This window comes from Alligator mississippiensis, chromosome 3 (genome assembly GCF_030867095.1).
Source record: "Alligator mississippiensis isolate rAllMis1 chromosome 3, rAllMis1, whole genome shotgun sequence".
NCBI lineage: Eukaryota > Metazoa > Chordata > Crocodylia > Alligatoridae > Alligator > Alligator mississippiensis.
In genome coordinates, this window is record NC_081826.1 from 4,863,860 (window position 1) to 4,881,001 (window position 17,142).

The window sequence follows — 17,142 nt, forward strand, 5'->3', positions numbered from 1 at the left end:
GCTCTGTCATGTTTTCGCTGCATCTTAATAAGATGTTTTGTCTCCATCGCGCCCTGCATTGATGAGTTCCTTACACTGGATTTTTGGAATGATGAGTACTCGCAGGCCTTGTTGTTGTCAGCAGGGACTGTTGGTGCTCTGTACATCTCACAATTAGGCACATTCCTTTAATGAAGTGTATTCTGGTTCTGTTCTCTGAGTTTCCTAGACAGCTCTTGCCCGTTCACAGATGGTGTGCAACTCGCTCTGCTTGGGGAGAAACACCAGCCTCCTGTATTCCAGTAACGTAGATTTGCAGACTTCTAGTTTCTTCCCTGTCTGGCCCACAGGTTATTTTTAAGGCTTGTAACATCCAGTAGGTTCGTTCTTTCCCCACCCTCATCCCCATAGTGCCCCAAAACCTGCCAGTTCTCTGCATTATGTGATGCAGCTAACATCTCTCGTGTGCTATGTTCTTTCTTCCAACTTTCCCCAGAAGGAAGTTACGTGCGTGCAATGTAGTATCTTGTTGCAGTTGGCAGGGGTTTATTTTAAATGTGCGCATGACTTTTCTGTGTGTTGGAGAAGGCATGCCCCCTTGCCCTTGGAGCAGACATTAGGGAGGTCTGTGGTGGTCCTTAGCGTGCGCTCCCAAATCTCAAACCACGCTCTAAGAAAGCTGTCTCTTGCAAAGACGAGCTTCATCCTTGCAGCATGAGAGGAGACCGGGAAGTGGAACAGCTGTCTATGAATTTCGCCGTAAAACTTTGCATGGTCTTATGGTGGTACCTCACCTCTGAGCATCTTGGTGAGGACTGAAGCCTTGACTTGATGTGCTGTTCTCTGGGAGGCGAAGCAGAGAGGTCTGATGGCCGTGTGGCAGAGGGAGAGCTGAGGAGATGCACTCTTGCAGTCATTATTTCTTACGCTTAGTAGCCTTTCTGCCTAGCTAAGCTGTATCGTAGTCCAGAAGAAAGCTAATGAAGGTGTGTGTAAATAAGGCTGGGGCATCATCTTGGAGATGCGATGGCATGTCTTAGCCAACTTGAGATGGTAGAAATCATTGCTTGCAGATGCCCCAACATGAGGACTCGAGAGGACACTCCAGGAGGACGCTTTGGGTTGAAACGATCAGTTGTGGGTGTGTAACTTCAACCAGAGGAGACTGCAGCCTGCTTGTGAATTCCTCATAGTGCTTTCCTCTGCCTAGCAGCAAAAGTGATGCTTTGCGTGGCTTTGGCTTCAACCAGATACTCATTGTCCATGCTGTGTTCTCCTGCAACTCCTGGGGCACCTTGGTGGTATCGGGGCTCTTGGTGATGAAGGATAGGTGGAGTTGCGTCCCATGAATATTTCGGTCATGTCTGGACAATTTAATTTGTATGTTGGTGTGGCATGGGCTCAAGGTTCCTCCATAACTTTTGTGAGTTGAGTGGCACCAAACTTCAAAAAACAATTTGTATATCACCGTGCTTACTTCCTTGTAGAGGGGCCAGGTTTTCAGAGCATCTGAGCATCTTACCCTGGCCTTCTGCCACCTTTCTCCATGTCCTAGACTTGACTGACCGTGTGAGATGGAAAGATGCCCTCCCAGAGGGCTGTTAGGATGTCTGCTCCTCATCCAGTGATAGCAGGAGATCATCTAGTACCAGTCCTGGCCTGAATCCAATCTAGGATATTAAACTACAAGTTCTTGCAATGGAATTTCTCTTTGAGCTTGGACAGGGATGGTCGATTTGAGGGAGGTGGTAGCTAATTAATGAAGATGCATCTAAGGTATTTTTTTCTGTAGCTGTCTCTCTGTATTGCCTCTCTGTAGGAGGTTAGATGCCTTCACTAAATGAGGCCGAAGTGGCACCAGTTTCTAACTTGGCCATGAGTTGTACCCTTTGCCTAGGGGATCCGAATAGTCAAAGGTAGAGCTTGCGGACCCTTGTGTTGATGGTCAAGAGTAGCATACAGTGACGGCGGTGATCCACTAGATCTTAACTGCTTGTCCTGTGGGTAAAGCCTGCTTGCAGATTTGACAGTCTAAGAATGCTTATTGTTAAATCAGGGTCACGGCTCTTTCTCATTGTTAGGATATTTAGATATCTCTGGTCACTATCTGAATGAAGGTCCAGCTTAACTGACCAGATACCCCAAATTATGCCTTCCTGTCAATGAAAAATCCTTTTACATTAGTTCTCCGAGCAAAGCTCTGCAATAAATGGAGATGATGGGAATGTTACGTTGGGTTTTCTCTGATTTGCACCTGACTTTCTCTGTATTGGGGGTGGGGAGTATGACCCCCTTTCTTGGATCTCTCAAGCATGTTAAAAACCCTGGCAGCAGTAGGACACTGGCAGCTGTTGTACCCTGCTCTCCTGTGGCAGGTTTGGGTGGTATGCCTTGTAGTTGCATGGCAGTCGACCGCGTAGTTTTTAGTAACGAGTTAGACAAGGATTTGATTGGGATGGTTTGGATGGGGATCATCCTCTCCCTGGCAGGGATCCGGGACCCGATGACCTGCAGAAGGTCCCATCCAGCCCTAACTTTTTATGATTTTATGATATCTGCCTTAATTGGCTCTAGGCAACACCAGTGTCTCTGAAGTCTATCTGATGTGCAGACCCTTGACAGGATCTTTTGGGATAGAAAGGTCCGACAAGTGAAAGAGCTGGGATTGGGGGCTCACAAAACGCCTGATTTTTGGCTATCATGGATGTGATGGGTTGCTCAGTAAAAAGGATCCAGTTGACTTAAGGGAGTAGCCATGTAACGCAGAGAAATGATGGACCTGCTCTCCATAATTGATATAAGGCAAACCTGATGACTAGACCTCATACTTCCTGCCTCTCTGCATTTCATCTAGGTGTTTTCCTAGGATGCAACGGATAGTGCAAACTTTCATTAGAAGCAGCAGCTCGTTGCTGATAACCTGAAGTTGCTGCTGCAGTGCCATGGAGAGCTCGGCGCTGCAGAAGGTCAAAGATCTCACTTTCTGGTCCAGACCATTTCTTCAGTCCCCTTGGTGCCATGCATAGGAGTCACTGGGACATGGCTGTAACCTTTTTCTGTTCCTTGCTTGGTCCCTCCATAAATCAGGGCTATGATGGTCCTTACATACCACGGCAAGCTCATGCGTTTGTGCTGGCTTCTGCAACGCTCAGGAGTTTCCAAGTTATTTTGGAGTCAGGCCTACCACGTAGGACATGGGACTGCATGGAGAAAGGAGAGACACTGGGCTTTGTTTCTGCGTGTGTGACATGAGGCAACCCCCACTCCGTGCATCTCTTCCTTTTCCTACCCTATGCCCATTCGCTCCACTGGAGCTCTGATCTCTTTTTTAGGCATGGGTTGTTCCTCCCTCTTTGTTTGCAAAGTTTCTGGCACAGTTTGGCCCTGGTTTCAGCTGAGTCTGTATGCAGTGCTGCAATACCGATACTGCAATAATAATTCTTCTTGTGATTGCAAAAGTTTTTTTTTTTTTTTTATTTGAGTCAGACCTGCTAGTGGGAAAGCTAACTTAGTTCAGGGTTTTACAGATTGATGTTTGGGTATATGGGCATGATATATACATACATTTATATATATGTAAATATCAGTGAGTGTATTTATTACAGCAACATTTAAAATAGGAAGGGAGTCGGCACGTGGAGTCAGATTCATCAAAGATATAGCAACACACTTGGGTATTTATGCCTCAGTTTTGAATAAGTAGTAGATGCTCATATGCATTATTAACCAGAAGTGGGAATCGGGGTAGTTCTAAAGATTGCTAATCAAGAGGATATAGGCGATACATCGGTGACTAATGGATATGGCCGTTTATTTTTATTTCCCAATTAGGTCCGTTAAAAATTGTTCTTAATTGCAGTTGCAAGCAATCTTGGCATGCTCAGGAGTCTTCTGGCTTTCAACCTCCTATTCTGCAGTCTATGTGCTTGAGGATATAATATTTGCCACAAGTAGCTGCGACATGCTGTATTATGTTTTAAAAGCTTAACTGTGTCATAGTTAATTGTGAGACAGAATCTAACGGAAGATTTCTATGTGTATCACAGCGGGAGACGCTTTCTCTCACTGCTCCATTGTGGCTGTAGGGGGGTTGTGCTTCTGGAGGTACCAACATGTGCATAAGCGGTACAGCTATCATGGACGAACCTAGATTTTGAGAAGGAGGGTGCGGATGATGTGGTGCATCATCTCATATAACACGGCCCACATTTTCCTCCAGTTAAAATAAATTCCCTGCTTTACTAATATGCTACGGGCTTAGAACTATATTGTTCTATTTAAAATTGAAGAAAAAGCAAATACGACTTTTTTGGAAGTTGCATTAATTTGCTGTTACATACTAAAAAAAACAGACTAGGCACAAAAAAAATCAAAATGTTTCATTAGTTCTGTAGTCATTAGAGTTAAATGTAAGTCTTTTTCAGATTCATGAAACTAAGTCTAGGCTTCTTGAGCATCTTAGCAAAGCATCCGGTGCTTCACTGAAAGTTATTTCCATACCTGAGTTTGTGTTTGCTTGAGGTAATGTTTTTAGCTACAGTTAAAAACAATCTGCAGGGCTGTGAAATAGGAGCTAAATTACCAGGAGCAGCTACCAGGCAGCAGAACTGCCAAAGAAAGGATAGCTTGATTGAACATCAAGCTTATTAAAAAGGAGTGAAGTTTGTTAATACTGTGGAAAGTGTTTCGAAGCAATTGGGTAGATTAAAATGAGCCATGCAGTCAGTTGACTCCTTCAGCCCTGCCTGAATAGAAATGATCATCCCCCTGATTCCTGCTGATCTCTCTGCATTCAGCACGTGTTAACAACCCTCTCTTCTTTTTAATGGTCTTGATGGTCCACTATTTAAACTGTCCTTTCTTCTGCAATGTTGCTGTCTGCTAGCCATTCCTGGTACTCTCTCTCTATTTCACGGCCCTGCAGACCTGTTTTTAGCTCTAGCTAAAAATCTTAACTCGGATGTAGTAGTATTTACTCGGGGCTGGAAATGACTGACAGTGGAAGTATTGGAGGCACTGTCAGAAATCTCAAGAAGACTAGATTTTGTTTTATGCATCTGCATGAGAGACTTGCATTCAACTATGATGACTACAAGACTAGTGGCACATATCTTTCGACTCTAGTCTCTTTTTTGCCTAGTTTATTGTGCATAGTTTTAAATTTATAATCTAGCAAATAAGTGCACATTCCAGTAGTTGCATTTGTTTTTGCTCTGATCTTAAACTGAATGATACAGTGCCAGTTTCCTAGCATATTAACAATGCATCTAGTTTCTCTTGAACTGGAGACAAACTATGCATTTTGTTGTATATGGTGATGTGCTACACCATCTGCACCCCACTTTTCCAAATCCTGGATCTGCCCATGGGAATGGTTCACTTGCTTAAAATCAGTGGTTCTCAACTAGGGTGTGTCCAGATCCTTTGAAGGGTGATGCAGAGTATGAGGAGATAAACTAAGCAGATTAGCCAAGCTTGGGTGTGTTCCTGCCTGGACGATCCCCCACCTAGGCTGTCCAGCTCCCTCGCCTCCCCCTCACGGAGGGAGATCATGCTGGTGGGCGCTGCTCCTTGGTGCTTAATTTGCTCATCTTTAAACTAAGGACTGCACTCCCTCACCACACAGAAGAGCTCCAAATAATTACCTTTGGGCAGTTTGGTCTCCCTGTAACAGAGTATTACTTTCTTTTGAGCAATCCATGAAACATCCCCCAAAGTGTAGTGGCTGTTGCTGGAAACCACAATTCAAAGGGCTGTGAGCAGTCTTATGCATCTCTGACGGTAACAAGTATGTTGTGTTTTTCTTCCTCTCCACTAAAGTTACATTTTGCATTTCAGGTTGTAGAAGAATCTTGTCTGACGGGGAGGAGAGGACGTGAGCAAATCACCTCTACAGGTCCTTATAGGTAAGGGGGAAGGATCTTGTTGACAGTTGGAGATTGTGACCTAGGAGGGAAGTCCTGCACCTTGCAAAGGTTGGAACACTTTGCATGGTTTCCGTGGTGGATGGGATTGTTTCTGGTTCTCCATTACTGATAATTTTAGAAACTGCTCTCTCTCTCTTGGGTTCGTAGTCGGCTAAATGTGGTTTGGATCTTGCAAGATATCAGCCTGCTTTTCCTTTCCAAGCCAAGCCTTCCAGGAAGACACCCCATTCATTATTTGCATCCTATCTTCAAACTGCCAGGTTGTGTTATTTTAAAGATGTTAGGTGGTGTCTGCACTAATGTGGTTTGAAATGTAGGCAACCGTCGATCCTTCTGGATCATGGTATATGCCTGGGTGGTCACCAGGACCTTTGGCACATGTGCCTATGGAGGAGTGGAGGCTGCCCAGACCTTTCATCCCCACCTTTTTGATCTTTGAGACCTAATCCAGATTTCAGACCGAGTCGGGACGTTTGGTGCCTTGATGTCTATAGTTATACACGTGTCTGGAAATACCCAGCTCTCTCACATGGCAGGCAAGGATTCTACCACTGAACCACAATATCCGGTGGCGATTTGAAATACCACCTACCTAACTGGTTTAACAAGACACCTATTTACCTACTCAAGCATAGATGAGGGTGTGGCTGGTCTTCCACTTCTCCATCCTTGGTCTTTGTATCAAAAGAGATCGAACACGTCCTCCTACAGGTAGGTTGGGTTAGCTTCCCATGGATCATACGTACCCTGCCCTTGCTTGTCACAGGTTTCAATGCGGACTTGATTAACTAGTCTTGTTTCAAGAGTGACTTTGTAGATGCATGTTTCCATATACATGGAGGGATTTGTAGTTGTTGATAGTATGCTAGGCACTAGCGGTCTTTAGAGCATCCCTGGAGGGGGCAAATTGGGGTGACTGCCCTGGGCCCCGCAGTTTGGGGGCCGTGCAGAGCTGAGTGGAGCAGCCGCGGTGACTCTGTACCGCTGCCACTTGCTTCGAGTCCAGCCACTTGCTACCCCTGCCGCCACCGCTGCTGGTGGTGGTGGCAGCTGCTTTGGGTCTGGGGCAGGTGGGATCAGAGCGGGAGGGGGGCCCCGCATGAGCTGATTTGCCCTGGGCCCCACTCAGGTCAGCTCTGGCAGTCTTATTACCACCCGCTCCCAGCTCTGGATGTATAGTGCTGGTGCAGTATTTCTGTAGAGAACAATGTTTTGAAACTTGATTGCTTTAAGTTGGGTACCTGAAGTCCATGTTGAGGTGCCTAAGGTCAAGCGAAGTCACCCAAGCTAAGAAGAGCTCTGCGTGTTCAGTATCTCTGAAAATATACAATTTGGGGCTCACTCTTACACTTGTTGTCTTGTGGAAAGACACTCCTAGTCTTGCTGCCATGTGCAAAGTTTTGGCAATGTGAGCATAGCTCACCAGGCTGAAATGCAAGGTGGAACGTGATCAATGGTTTATGCATAACATCCTCTGAGACATGCCAGGATTTACAACGGTGGCACTGGCTGTCTCTCTGCCATTGTGTTTGCCAGCTCCATACCACTGAGGTTGTCTGTACAGGCACTCCCCGACTTGCAACATTTCGAGTTGCAAGGACTGGCACTTACAACGTTTATAAATTGACGCCCTGTTTCGACTTTACGATGCTTGATGCGACGCGATGCTTGATCTGTTCTCATCTCCCTGGAGAACATCTGTCCAAACTTCCTTGGACACTTTCTTTCAGACAAGACTCCAGAAAACCTGCAGCCAAGACTCCCGAGAAGACTCCAGCCGAGAGCCCTTCAAAAAGTTCAGCAAAGTCAACTGAAAGTCGTCCTTCCAATCAATATGATTGCTATTTACAGTATAAATACATATTACTCCTCTATAATTGATTGAGTACAAAATTCTGGGTTATTTTTGGTGAAAATAGGGGATCGAGCCTTGGTTCAGGAACCAATCCCCTGTTTATAATAGTGTTTCCTATGGGAAAGTCGGTTCCGAGTTGCAACGTTTCGACTTAAGACATGGTTTTCAGGAACCAGTTGTGTCATAAGTCTGAGGACTGCCTGTATTTTGTGGGCCCGTGTAGTGTCCCAGTTACTCTCCTGGGAATTGGATGAGAGTGCCCGAGTTACCTCCCTGAGGATGTGCCATCTGTTTCACCAGCAGATTTCACGAGTGACTAGCTCCGTTCTCGGCCAAGAGAGCAGAAGCAAAGCGCCATTCACTGCGCACGTAACTTTTCCTATAATCGCTCTTCTGTTCTCCCTCGCTTGAAGCATTCCTTAATGTGGAGTTGTAGGAGTCAGCCACTGATTTACATGGGTGCCTTTTTCATTAAGTTGCTTGTGATAGTGGCTGTGTTTTTCAGCCCAAGCTCCCACAACTTCTGCATTGGCAGGAGGGAGAGCAGGGTTTTGAAGGGCTGGTTTTGCGATCCGAAACTGGGTGTAACTTTATTGTAAATTATTTATTCACTTTTCTGACTGAAGAGTTTGTGCTCTGAAAAAAATAGCGTTCTGCTGCTCTCAGTTTGGAGCCTTTTACTTGTTTTTTTCTTAGAAAATGTGTGTGTGGGTGTGAGTATGTGGTATGTATGCACACTTTTGCTTTTCTTTTTCCCTTAAAAAGTGTGTGCGCCTGTGTGTGTGTGTTTCAGTTTGTCGGTTCAACTTGGCTTGTTGCAACTTCATAGCAGAGACATCTTTGACTCCTACCCTGGTACGGTGGGCTGTCTTAAATATTGGACACTCACGGACGTGGAGACCTTAGCCGTATGGTTTTTTCAGTCCCATTTAAGGGAAGTTGAGGCTCATACCTTCTATGTGGACAGATAATTTCGATCTCCAGGGCTGTCCTAACACCAAGGTTGCCTAAAAAATGAGATGTAGGAGACATCGGTATTCTGACGTGATCTGTTTAGGGCCCAGAGTGAAAGGGCAGGTGCTTTTAAAGGGTATCATCAAGTTATACATCCTGTTGCGTTCTTGTTTCATTAGGAGCTGCATCTGAAGAGGAGATCTATCTATTTGATGTTGGTTTTTTCTGTCGGGTCCCTAACTTTCTGGTTCTGTGACTCAGTTTGAGACGCGATTTCCTTTGCGTGCTGGAGACTGGCCTTGAGTGGAGAACTGGGCACGGTTGAATGTGGCCTTGAGGAGTTATATAACCTGTGAGGTTAAACACTACTTTGCATTCTCTGTAGATGAGCACATTGCTTTTAATACAGAGTAGATTATTAATTTTCTCCCACTCTTAAAAAAATTAAGATACCTTATTCAGGAAGGTGTTGGACTCCCCACCTTTTGGTGTCTTTAAACCCTTATACTGTAGCTTCACCAGAAGTTACAGGCTTGATGCAGACATCACTAGTCCGAATTTTGTGGCTTGGATTATACAGCAGATCATTTTAGATGCTTGCAATGGTCTCCTCTGGTGTAAAAAGCCTATGGGGGATGTCTATGGAGCTTGGATTGTGTGAAGGGTTACTTGCAACCAACTGATGTGCTGATACGTGCAGGCTGAGGCTGTCACATTTATTGCAGTCATGTAGCATCCCATGTGCCGAGCAGTGCGGCGTACCCACCCCAATCTGTTCCCATTTCTGTGGTATCCGATCACATGCTGATTTACTGGAAGGAGGATGCTTTGTAGGGTTAGGTTCCTTCCTGGCCTGCACAAAGGAGGCCTTGTGACCAGTCTGGGAGCTGTACGTAGCTACTATGAACTGGGACTGAATGGATGCACCAGCTGTTTGCTATGGCTTTTACCTCTCCAAGCAGCTATGTGAGACTGCGGGGGTGCTCCAGTGGATCAGGAAAGCAGTGCCCTTGGGAGTAAAAGCTGCAGCAAAGAGCTGAGCATCTGGTTTTTCATTTGCCAACGTGCTGAAATTTAAGCACGTTGTGAACCGTCTAGGTATGACTTGGGACTGGACTAGATGACGCCTGGGGGTTCTTCCCAGCCCTACTTCTCTCTGATTCTGTGAAAAGCACCAGGACTTGCAGCTTGCATGGTGCTGATGTACTCAAGACGTCATGGTGGATGCCATGGTCTAGCTTCATCCAGCCATTCACCACCCAACGGCCACAGGACGTTGCAGGTTTGCTGTTTGGAATGGGGGAGATGTTGCTCAAAGCCAAAATGGGGGTTTCCTTTCTGGTCATCACTGGACAGCCTTGCAGGAGGCAGTGGGCTTGACGTCCTTGCTATTGCATGCCTCAGGGACGTATGTGCTTTAGAGCGTTGTCCTCCCTGCATCAGTCTGGGATGTCTGCCTGCTTAAAAACGCCTCTCGGAGCAAAATAAGTGTGGAAAGAATCAAGGCCGATCTCTGCTGAGGGCTGGGCTTCTGAATCTACATAATTGGCAAAATAATGCATTCGAGTTGACAGTGTCCCGCTTAAATCCTACTGAGTCAGGTGTAGCTCTCCAAACTGCTGTCCTCATCCCACACAGCATCAGCACTGAGTAACCCCTAATAAACTGAGCATCGCTCTGCTTTGCAGGGGGACCGTAATGTTCTTGCACAGCTGAATTGGACCGCACTTAACCTGTCGATAAGCTTCAGGGTTTGTTTCTGTAACTATGATATGTGGCCTGATGGAATGGTTTTCTGCTTGCTTCTGTACTGACTGCTCTTTCCTCTTTGATGCTGAAGCATGCTTGCTCACAGTTCGTGCTTACTGCAGCGTGCTAAAAATGTTGATGTTTTACAGAGCAGGATGAAGAAAATGGTAGAGATAACATCCCCGCTCTGCCTCTGACCTCAAAGTATGTTTCATGCTAGATCTCGTCATGATTGGGGGATGCTGGTAGGGGAGCTGTCTCAATAATCTCTCTTTCCTTAGGATCTCAGGTCTTTACATGCACGGGGAAATCAAACTTCTTTTGCCCTGCTTACTTGGTAGATGGAAAAATCTGAATTTTATAGAAAGGGTAGGTGTCTTGCCCAGACTCTTACAGCGCAATCACCACGCTTCCTTATTGCCACTGTGCTGCCCATTGCTGATCCCCAGACTTGTCATTAGATAATTGTGCTTGGTCAGACTAGTCTGGTATTTCCCAACTTGCTGTGGGTTTGTGGTAGCTTTGCCAATATTGTGGTTCTTTACAGCACTGCTTGGGTTTTTTTTTTTTTTTTTTTTATATTGTTTAAATTTGTGATGCCACCAACCAGCTGAATGAATGGTGTGCTGTTGGTTCCACCCCACAGCATGCCATGCGTGTAGTGTTGTCCCATGTGTTTTCAAATTTGCATTGAAGACGACAAACTAATTCCCCCTGTCCACTGCCCCCCCCCCCGGGTAATTGCATCAAAAACCTCTGAAAAGATGCCCTTGTGTTTTGTGCATGGTGATCTGATAGGGGCTGAACTCCCATGCTGCTAGGACCTCCCATCATTATGCTCCAAATTTTATGCAATCTTTAAAAAGGTGCTGCCATGAATTTACTTCCTTGAATCTCTCTTTATCATATATTTCTCTTTTCATTCTTTGACATCCTCTCAGAAGCTGGAAGCCACCACATCTCTCAAAGCTGTGTAGAAGCAGCAAAGAGTGCTGGAGAGCACGGGGGCACCTGCTTCTCAGTGGGGAGGGTGCTAAGCAGAAATGACCTCCCTGGTTATTCAGTGCTGCATGTGGTTTGAACTGGAGGGCTAAGTACAGACAGTCAAAAAGCCTGAAGCTGAATGCATTCAGTCTTTGCAGGTTAGTCTGAGATGCAGAGGTTAAACTGAGAAACAGCTGGACAGACATTCACTTTTGATTCGGGTAATGCAGCCACATGCCTGCAGTGGCTCAGGCTGGAAGTGGGGGGGGCGCTAGAGCATGGGCTATGTGTTCACTTCCTCTTCCTGCTACCCCCAGGGCCTCTGGGATTTGCAGTCCAGACTCACAGCTGCAGGACTCTGCAGGGTTGCTCATCACTTCCTCTTCGTGCTTTCAGGTGCCTCTGGGATTTGTAGTCCACAGTTGCAGCCAGCGGTAAGGGTTTGTTTTTTTTTTAATTAATTTATTTTTTTTAGCAGGGTAGCTGTGTGCTTGGGGGATGGGAAGTTTTAACCCCCCCCCTCCCTGGCCCCATTTCCCAGCTGGGGTTTTCCTGGGCAAGCAGTCTCTGCCCTCCCCTCATCCCCAGCCCTTCTGTGCTGGAGCAGACAGCTCAGCCCACCCCAGGGCCGGAAAGCATGTTGGGATGCCGAGGGACTCTGATTTAACTTGAACCAGGAAGGGGTCTGGGACAGGGGTTTCATAAACCGGCTTGACCCAAATCAGTCAAGTCTGATTCTACATTCAGCCAGGTTTATCTTAATGACTGCAACACACAAACCATGGGCACAGGCCCAGCAAAGAGCACAACCCCCTAGATGCTCTCTGATAATGTAACGCCCCCAGGCTTACTGCATTGTAGTCAGCCCTCCGAAGCACAGGTTGAGACTGGTTTATGTGCACGGAGCTTCTGTTCTGCTACAGGTTGGAGCCAGTTTCTGATGACTTAAATTGGTTTATGCGTAACTTCTGTCCCTAGCCCTCTGCCATTGGTGATGCTTCCCTGGGTTTGCGTCCCATTTAAATGAGACATCAGGATCACATGGTGCTGATGTGGAAGGTTGCTTCCCCTGCCGGCAGGTGAATTCAGTGCCGGTAGAAAGGGCGGCTTGGCAACACAAGCCTTCCACCTCTGGGACCCACAGCTAACCGTCATGACAGACATAGCGTCCACCCTGTGCTGGGGGTATTACACTGTCAGAGCATCTTGAGGGTTGTGCTCTTTGCTGGGCCTGTGCCCATGGTTTGTGTGTTGCAGTCATTAAGCTGGGGTCCAGATCTCTTGTGCTCACTAATGATCGCATGGCGCTTCTCACGTGAGTCTGTTCCCCCTCGCGGTCCAGCAGATTTGCAGCTGGGCTCGCTGCAGATGGCCAGCCTCCGTCTCTCCTGCCGTTTCAGCTGGGCGCATTGTTTTCTTCTTCTGTCCTGAACTGTCACAGCACCGCTAACTGCTGTTGCTGTTGCAGAGGGTGGCTGCATTGCAGGGGTTGCTGAAGTGTTTCCCGTGCATGGCACAGACCAGCCTGATGATGCAGCTGTCTCCCCTGGACAGGCGTGGGTCTGTATTTTATAGCGTGCACAGGAATGAGATGCTCTAAAGGTAATATTGGTAATGAATTTTTTGGCTGATTCCCTCTAGCTTCCTTTCGGTCTTGCTGCCAGCCACAGTGCTTGCTTTGAGAAACCCTTCTTATGTGTTAGGAATTCCTCGGTACTGTCCAAAAAGGGGAATTTGGGTGTGAAGGGGAGGAATGATTCTGGTTTAATGTGCAAGGGGAATGCAGGAAAGTAGAAAGCTGTTATTGCCAAAGGCAAAACTTGCATGGCTTTTTACAAAACCTGCCTGAGCTCAGCCAGAAGTAATGGGATTGATGGAGGTATTACCGCCCTCTTAGTTCAGTAGGGTCCAGAATAATGATAGCAGCTCAAAGTGTATGAACCTGGGGAACCCCCTCCCCACCACCTCCCTTGGTCCCAGCACCTCTGCTGCAGTATAGACCTACTACTGGCCACTGGCCTGATTATTCCAGGGCACATAAAGGAAACCTGCAGCAGCAGCTGTATGCCTGGTAGGGGAAAGGTCCCCCATGGACACTTGGTGCTGATGATGAAGTTTTTTATTTATGCAAATTTCCTTTTAACTCTAATATAATAAAAGTCTGACCACTTCTGTCTGTCTGTAACGGTCTGGGCCAACTGCGCATGCATGGCCTGGAGCCTTAGGGCAGGCAGGCAGGCAGGCAGAGCCAGGCTGTGCTGTCCACTGTGGGGGCCGCCCATGCGGGGGTGGGAGGGTGGGTTGCTGCCTGGGGGGGCGCGGTGGTGCTCTGTCCTCACTGCCCGCCCGTCATTCTTGACTGGCACTTTGGTAGTATATATATATATGTATATATATATATAGTTTGCTGAAGAAGCTGGGATAAAAGAACAGGTATTATTTTAAACCCAGTGTTTCCTTGACTCAGTTTGGGGGGCAGGCCAAGGGATTTTTTAGCAGCGATGGCTGGAGCCTACAGTTCTCAGCATGTTGGACCATATTGTCTTTTAGCTACATGTCTTGGCTTATTTTTTGCTTCATCAGTGGTTGTGTTCAGGAGCCCTCCCTTAGGCTAGGACAGGTTTCTGCCCAGGTTTAGGGCAACCATCTTTCCCACAGCTGATACACAATCCTTGCAAGCGTTTGAGGTAAGAGAGGCAAATCCCTCAGGCCCTCTCCTGAAAGCAGTGAAATACGAGACGATTTGGGTTGCTTTAATAATACAAAAGCCGAATTGATTTTTTTATTTTTTTTTTTAAGATGAGTGGGTGGCAGTTCTCAAACCTCATTGCCTGCAAAGCTGAGATCACTAAAGATCCTGTGTCAATCTCCCTTTTTCCTTTGAGTTTACTGTCCAAAAAGGAGTGAAACAAGGGTAGGATCACAGCATAGCTGAAGTGTTAGGCTGTGGATTGCAAAGCTGCTGATCTTCATGTTATCTTAGGGAAGGATTTCGTGTTTGCACAGCACAACAGAGACACCACAAGACAGTAAGACATATTAGTCTGGGGCTTATGCAAAGAGTAACCAGAATCTGAAGGATATTACCTACTAGCATCTAAGAAAAAGATGGAGAAGAAACAGTGCAAGAGAAATTCCTGTAGCATAGAAGTAAAGAGGAGTTAATCCTCTTTCCTTCTTCAGACATTAGTTGCTTTTGTTTTGAATTTTTCATCAAAATTTGAATTTTTCATTGTTTGAAATGGAAACCGTACAACATGAAAAAGAAATAATTTTTCATCAGCAATTCCATTTGAACTTTCCAAATCTCTCATTTGCCCTGATTTTTTTTAACCAGTTCTATTCTGTCAACAGGCTATAACCAGCATTCCCTTTAAGCTGCGGGATGTGCGTGCCCGCACAGGCGCGCTCATGCCTCGCTGCCAGGTGCACCTGCGCAGCCTCACAAACCATGCAGCTTAGCAGGAATGCTGGTTATAACTTAAAGAAGTATAGTAAAAGAAAGTTGGACAGTTGACTCCATGCTTGGAGGTTTTCAAGACCCAGGTAGACAAAGATGGGATGACATAGTTGGTGCTGGTCCTGCTTTGGACAGGATGTACTCTCCTGAGGTCCCTTCCAGTCCTCATTTTCTGTGATTCTATGACATGAGTGATGGCTGTTTCTTAGGACAACGTTGCAAATATATCTATGCAACAGCTTCTTATTTTTACTTGTGTACATTGGCCTAAAATACTGGTGCCCAACCTTCCAGCCCATGGGCTGGGCATGTTGTGTGGGGTCAGTCTGCAGGCCTTATCCTGCATGAGGTTGGCCTGTGGGGTCCCAGTGCCCTAGCCTGAACCTGAGTGCCCAGATCTGCCCACGTACTGGCCCAAATCCACACACCTGGATCTAGGCATGGAGTGAGCCTATGTGCCAGCCTGATGGTGCGCCAGCTCAGTCTAGTACGCACGGCCCCCCTAAGGCAGGGCGTGGGACTCGATAACCTCTGGAGGTCCCTTCCATCCCTACTTCTCTATGATTATCCAGTCCATGGGGCTCCCTACAGATCTGAAAATTTGGCAATAGGAGAGTAGCAATTAATGCTGCTGCCCACCCATGCTGCCGAATTTCTGGATCAGTGGGATCCAGATTGACACCGTTCTGTGGGATGGATCTGACCATGGGCCGGAGGCTGAGCACCACTGGGCTATGACCTCCGCGTAAGGGCTAAAACTGACAGGAGGCAAATTCTTTCAGAAGATGATGAAATCCTCCAGCAAGTTGGAAGACCTTAATTTTTCTCATTTGTAGTGAGTTGGGGAAATGGATTATGCGACGATTTACATAACAATAACTGAAGGGTGTGAACTTTATCGCCTGTGTCCCGTCTGGCATCCGCGTCTCTTTTGTATTAGGTGTTAGAGCAAAAGACCATTCCTGTCCTTCAGACTTCACATGTGAGTAGCTCTCAGTGAGAAGCTCCTTGGTCATTTGCAATTTGGAGACTAAAAGTCTAGAAGCAATTTAAAATAAATCAATCATTTAATTTTCCTAAGCTTTTTGGTTTAAGTTTTTTCTCTACGCCATTAGACAATCTGTTTCCTTTGAAGCATTTTTATAATGAGACTATTGTCAAGCGCTAAGGATTTTTTCAGTAAAAACAACCTAATGCATAAGCCAAAGCTAAGTTAAGTAAGGCAAACAGAAAACCTTCCTTGCCAAATAAGAACCTGCAGCTGTGAGCTTTGAGGTTTTTGTAGAGTAGTGAATTTAAAAATCTACTGGGATATGCCAAAGAGTTGTACAGCCTCCCAGTGCTGGTGACGGTTAGGGAAAGGGTATTTCCCTCTCCTCCCCCCCCCTTCCTCCCCTGTTTCTTAAAATAAAATAGAAACTCGTGTGGTGTGCACACTTTGTTGCCTAATTAGACTACAACAATAGTGGGGAAAAATGTTGGACAGTGTTCAAAAAATGTGGATTATGAGCTTGCTGGGAGAAATGTATGTTAATACAGCTTTCATGCTGAACATTTTGCATGGTGTGCAATACTCAGAAAACACTACAGGTTCCAAGGAGCCCGGCTTGTATAGCTTTGCAGCAGGTATGTAGAAGTAGATGCCTACTGAGGTTGTGGAATTGCTGACTCTACAAAGTGCTAATTGTCTGCTGGGATGGTACTCTACAAAGCACTCTATACAACCCTCCCCCCACTCCCCAAAAAATCATGGACCACATGACCTACATACATAAAATCAGCAATCTTCCCAAGTGCGCCAAGAATGCTGTAATCCATTGGTAGGCCCTCAGATATCATCACCATCTACTCTTAGGAGAGTACTTGTGACACCTACCTCAATAACCTGAAAATGGCTTTACCGGCAAGGACACTTCACTAAAGAAAGGGAATGCATCTTTGCACGAGCCATCTCAATACCCCACAATAACATACTATCATGCGAAAAGAAGCCCCCGCTCCCCAACAAGTGTGCACGCACATGTGCACGCATACATTCTGAATGCATACCCAAGTTAGGTAACATGAAATTGGGTGGAACTGGAAACACTATGGTGGATAGGGTCAGGATGCAAAATGTCCCGGATCAACTGGAAAAATGATCTGTAATCAATGAGATGAACTTCACCAAGGACAAGCACAAAATCCTGCACTTGGGGGATGGAATAACAGCTTGCACAAATACAGACTGGGGA

General features: G+C 46.2%; 1 protein-coding gene across 1 annotated transcript in view; it reads left to right on the forward strand.

Moving 5' to 3' along the window:
* Positions 1–5,839: 5,839 nt before the first annotated feature.
* The window catches only part of TSNARE1 (t-SNARE domain containing 1), a gene marked incomplete at its 5' end in the record, with an annotated part of 667,552 nt that continues 656,249 nt past the window's right edge, over positions 5,840–17,142 (forward strand). The window contains one exon of the mRNA XM_059723464.1: positions 5,840–5,885. Coding sequence (XP_059579447.1) covers positions 5,840–5,885 — 46 coding nt within the window. The remainder of the gene's footprint in view (positions 5,886–17,142) is intronic.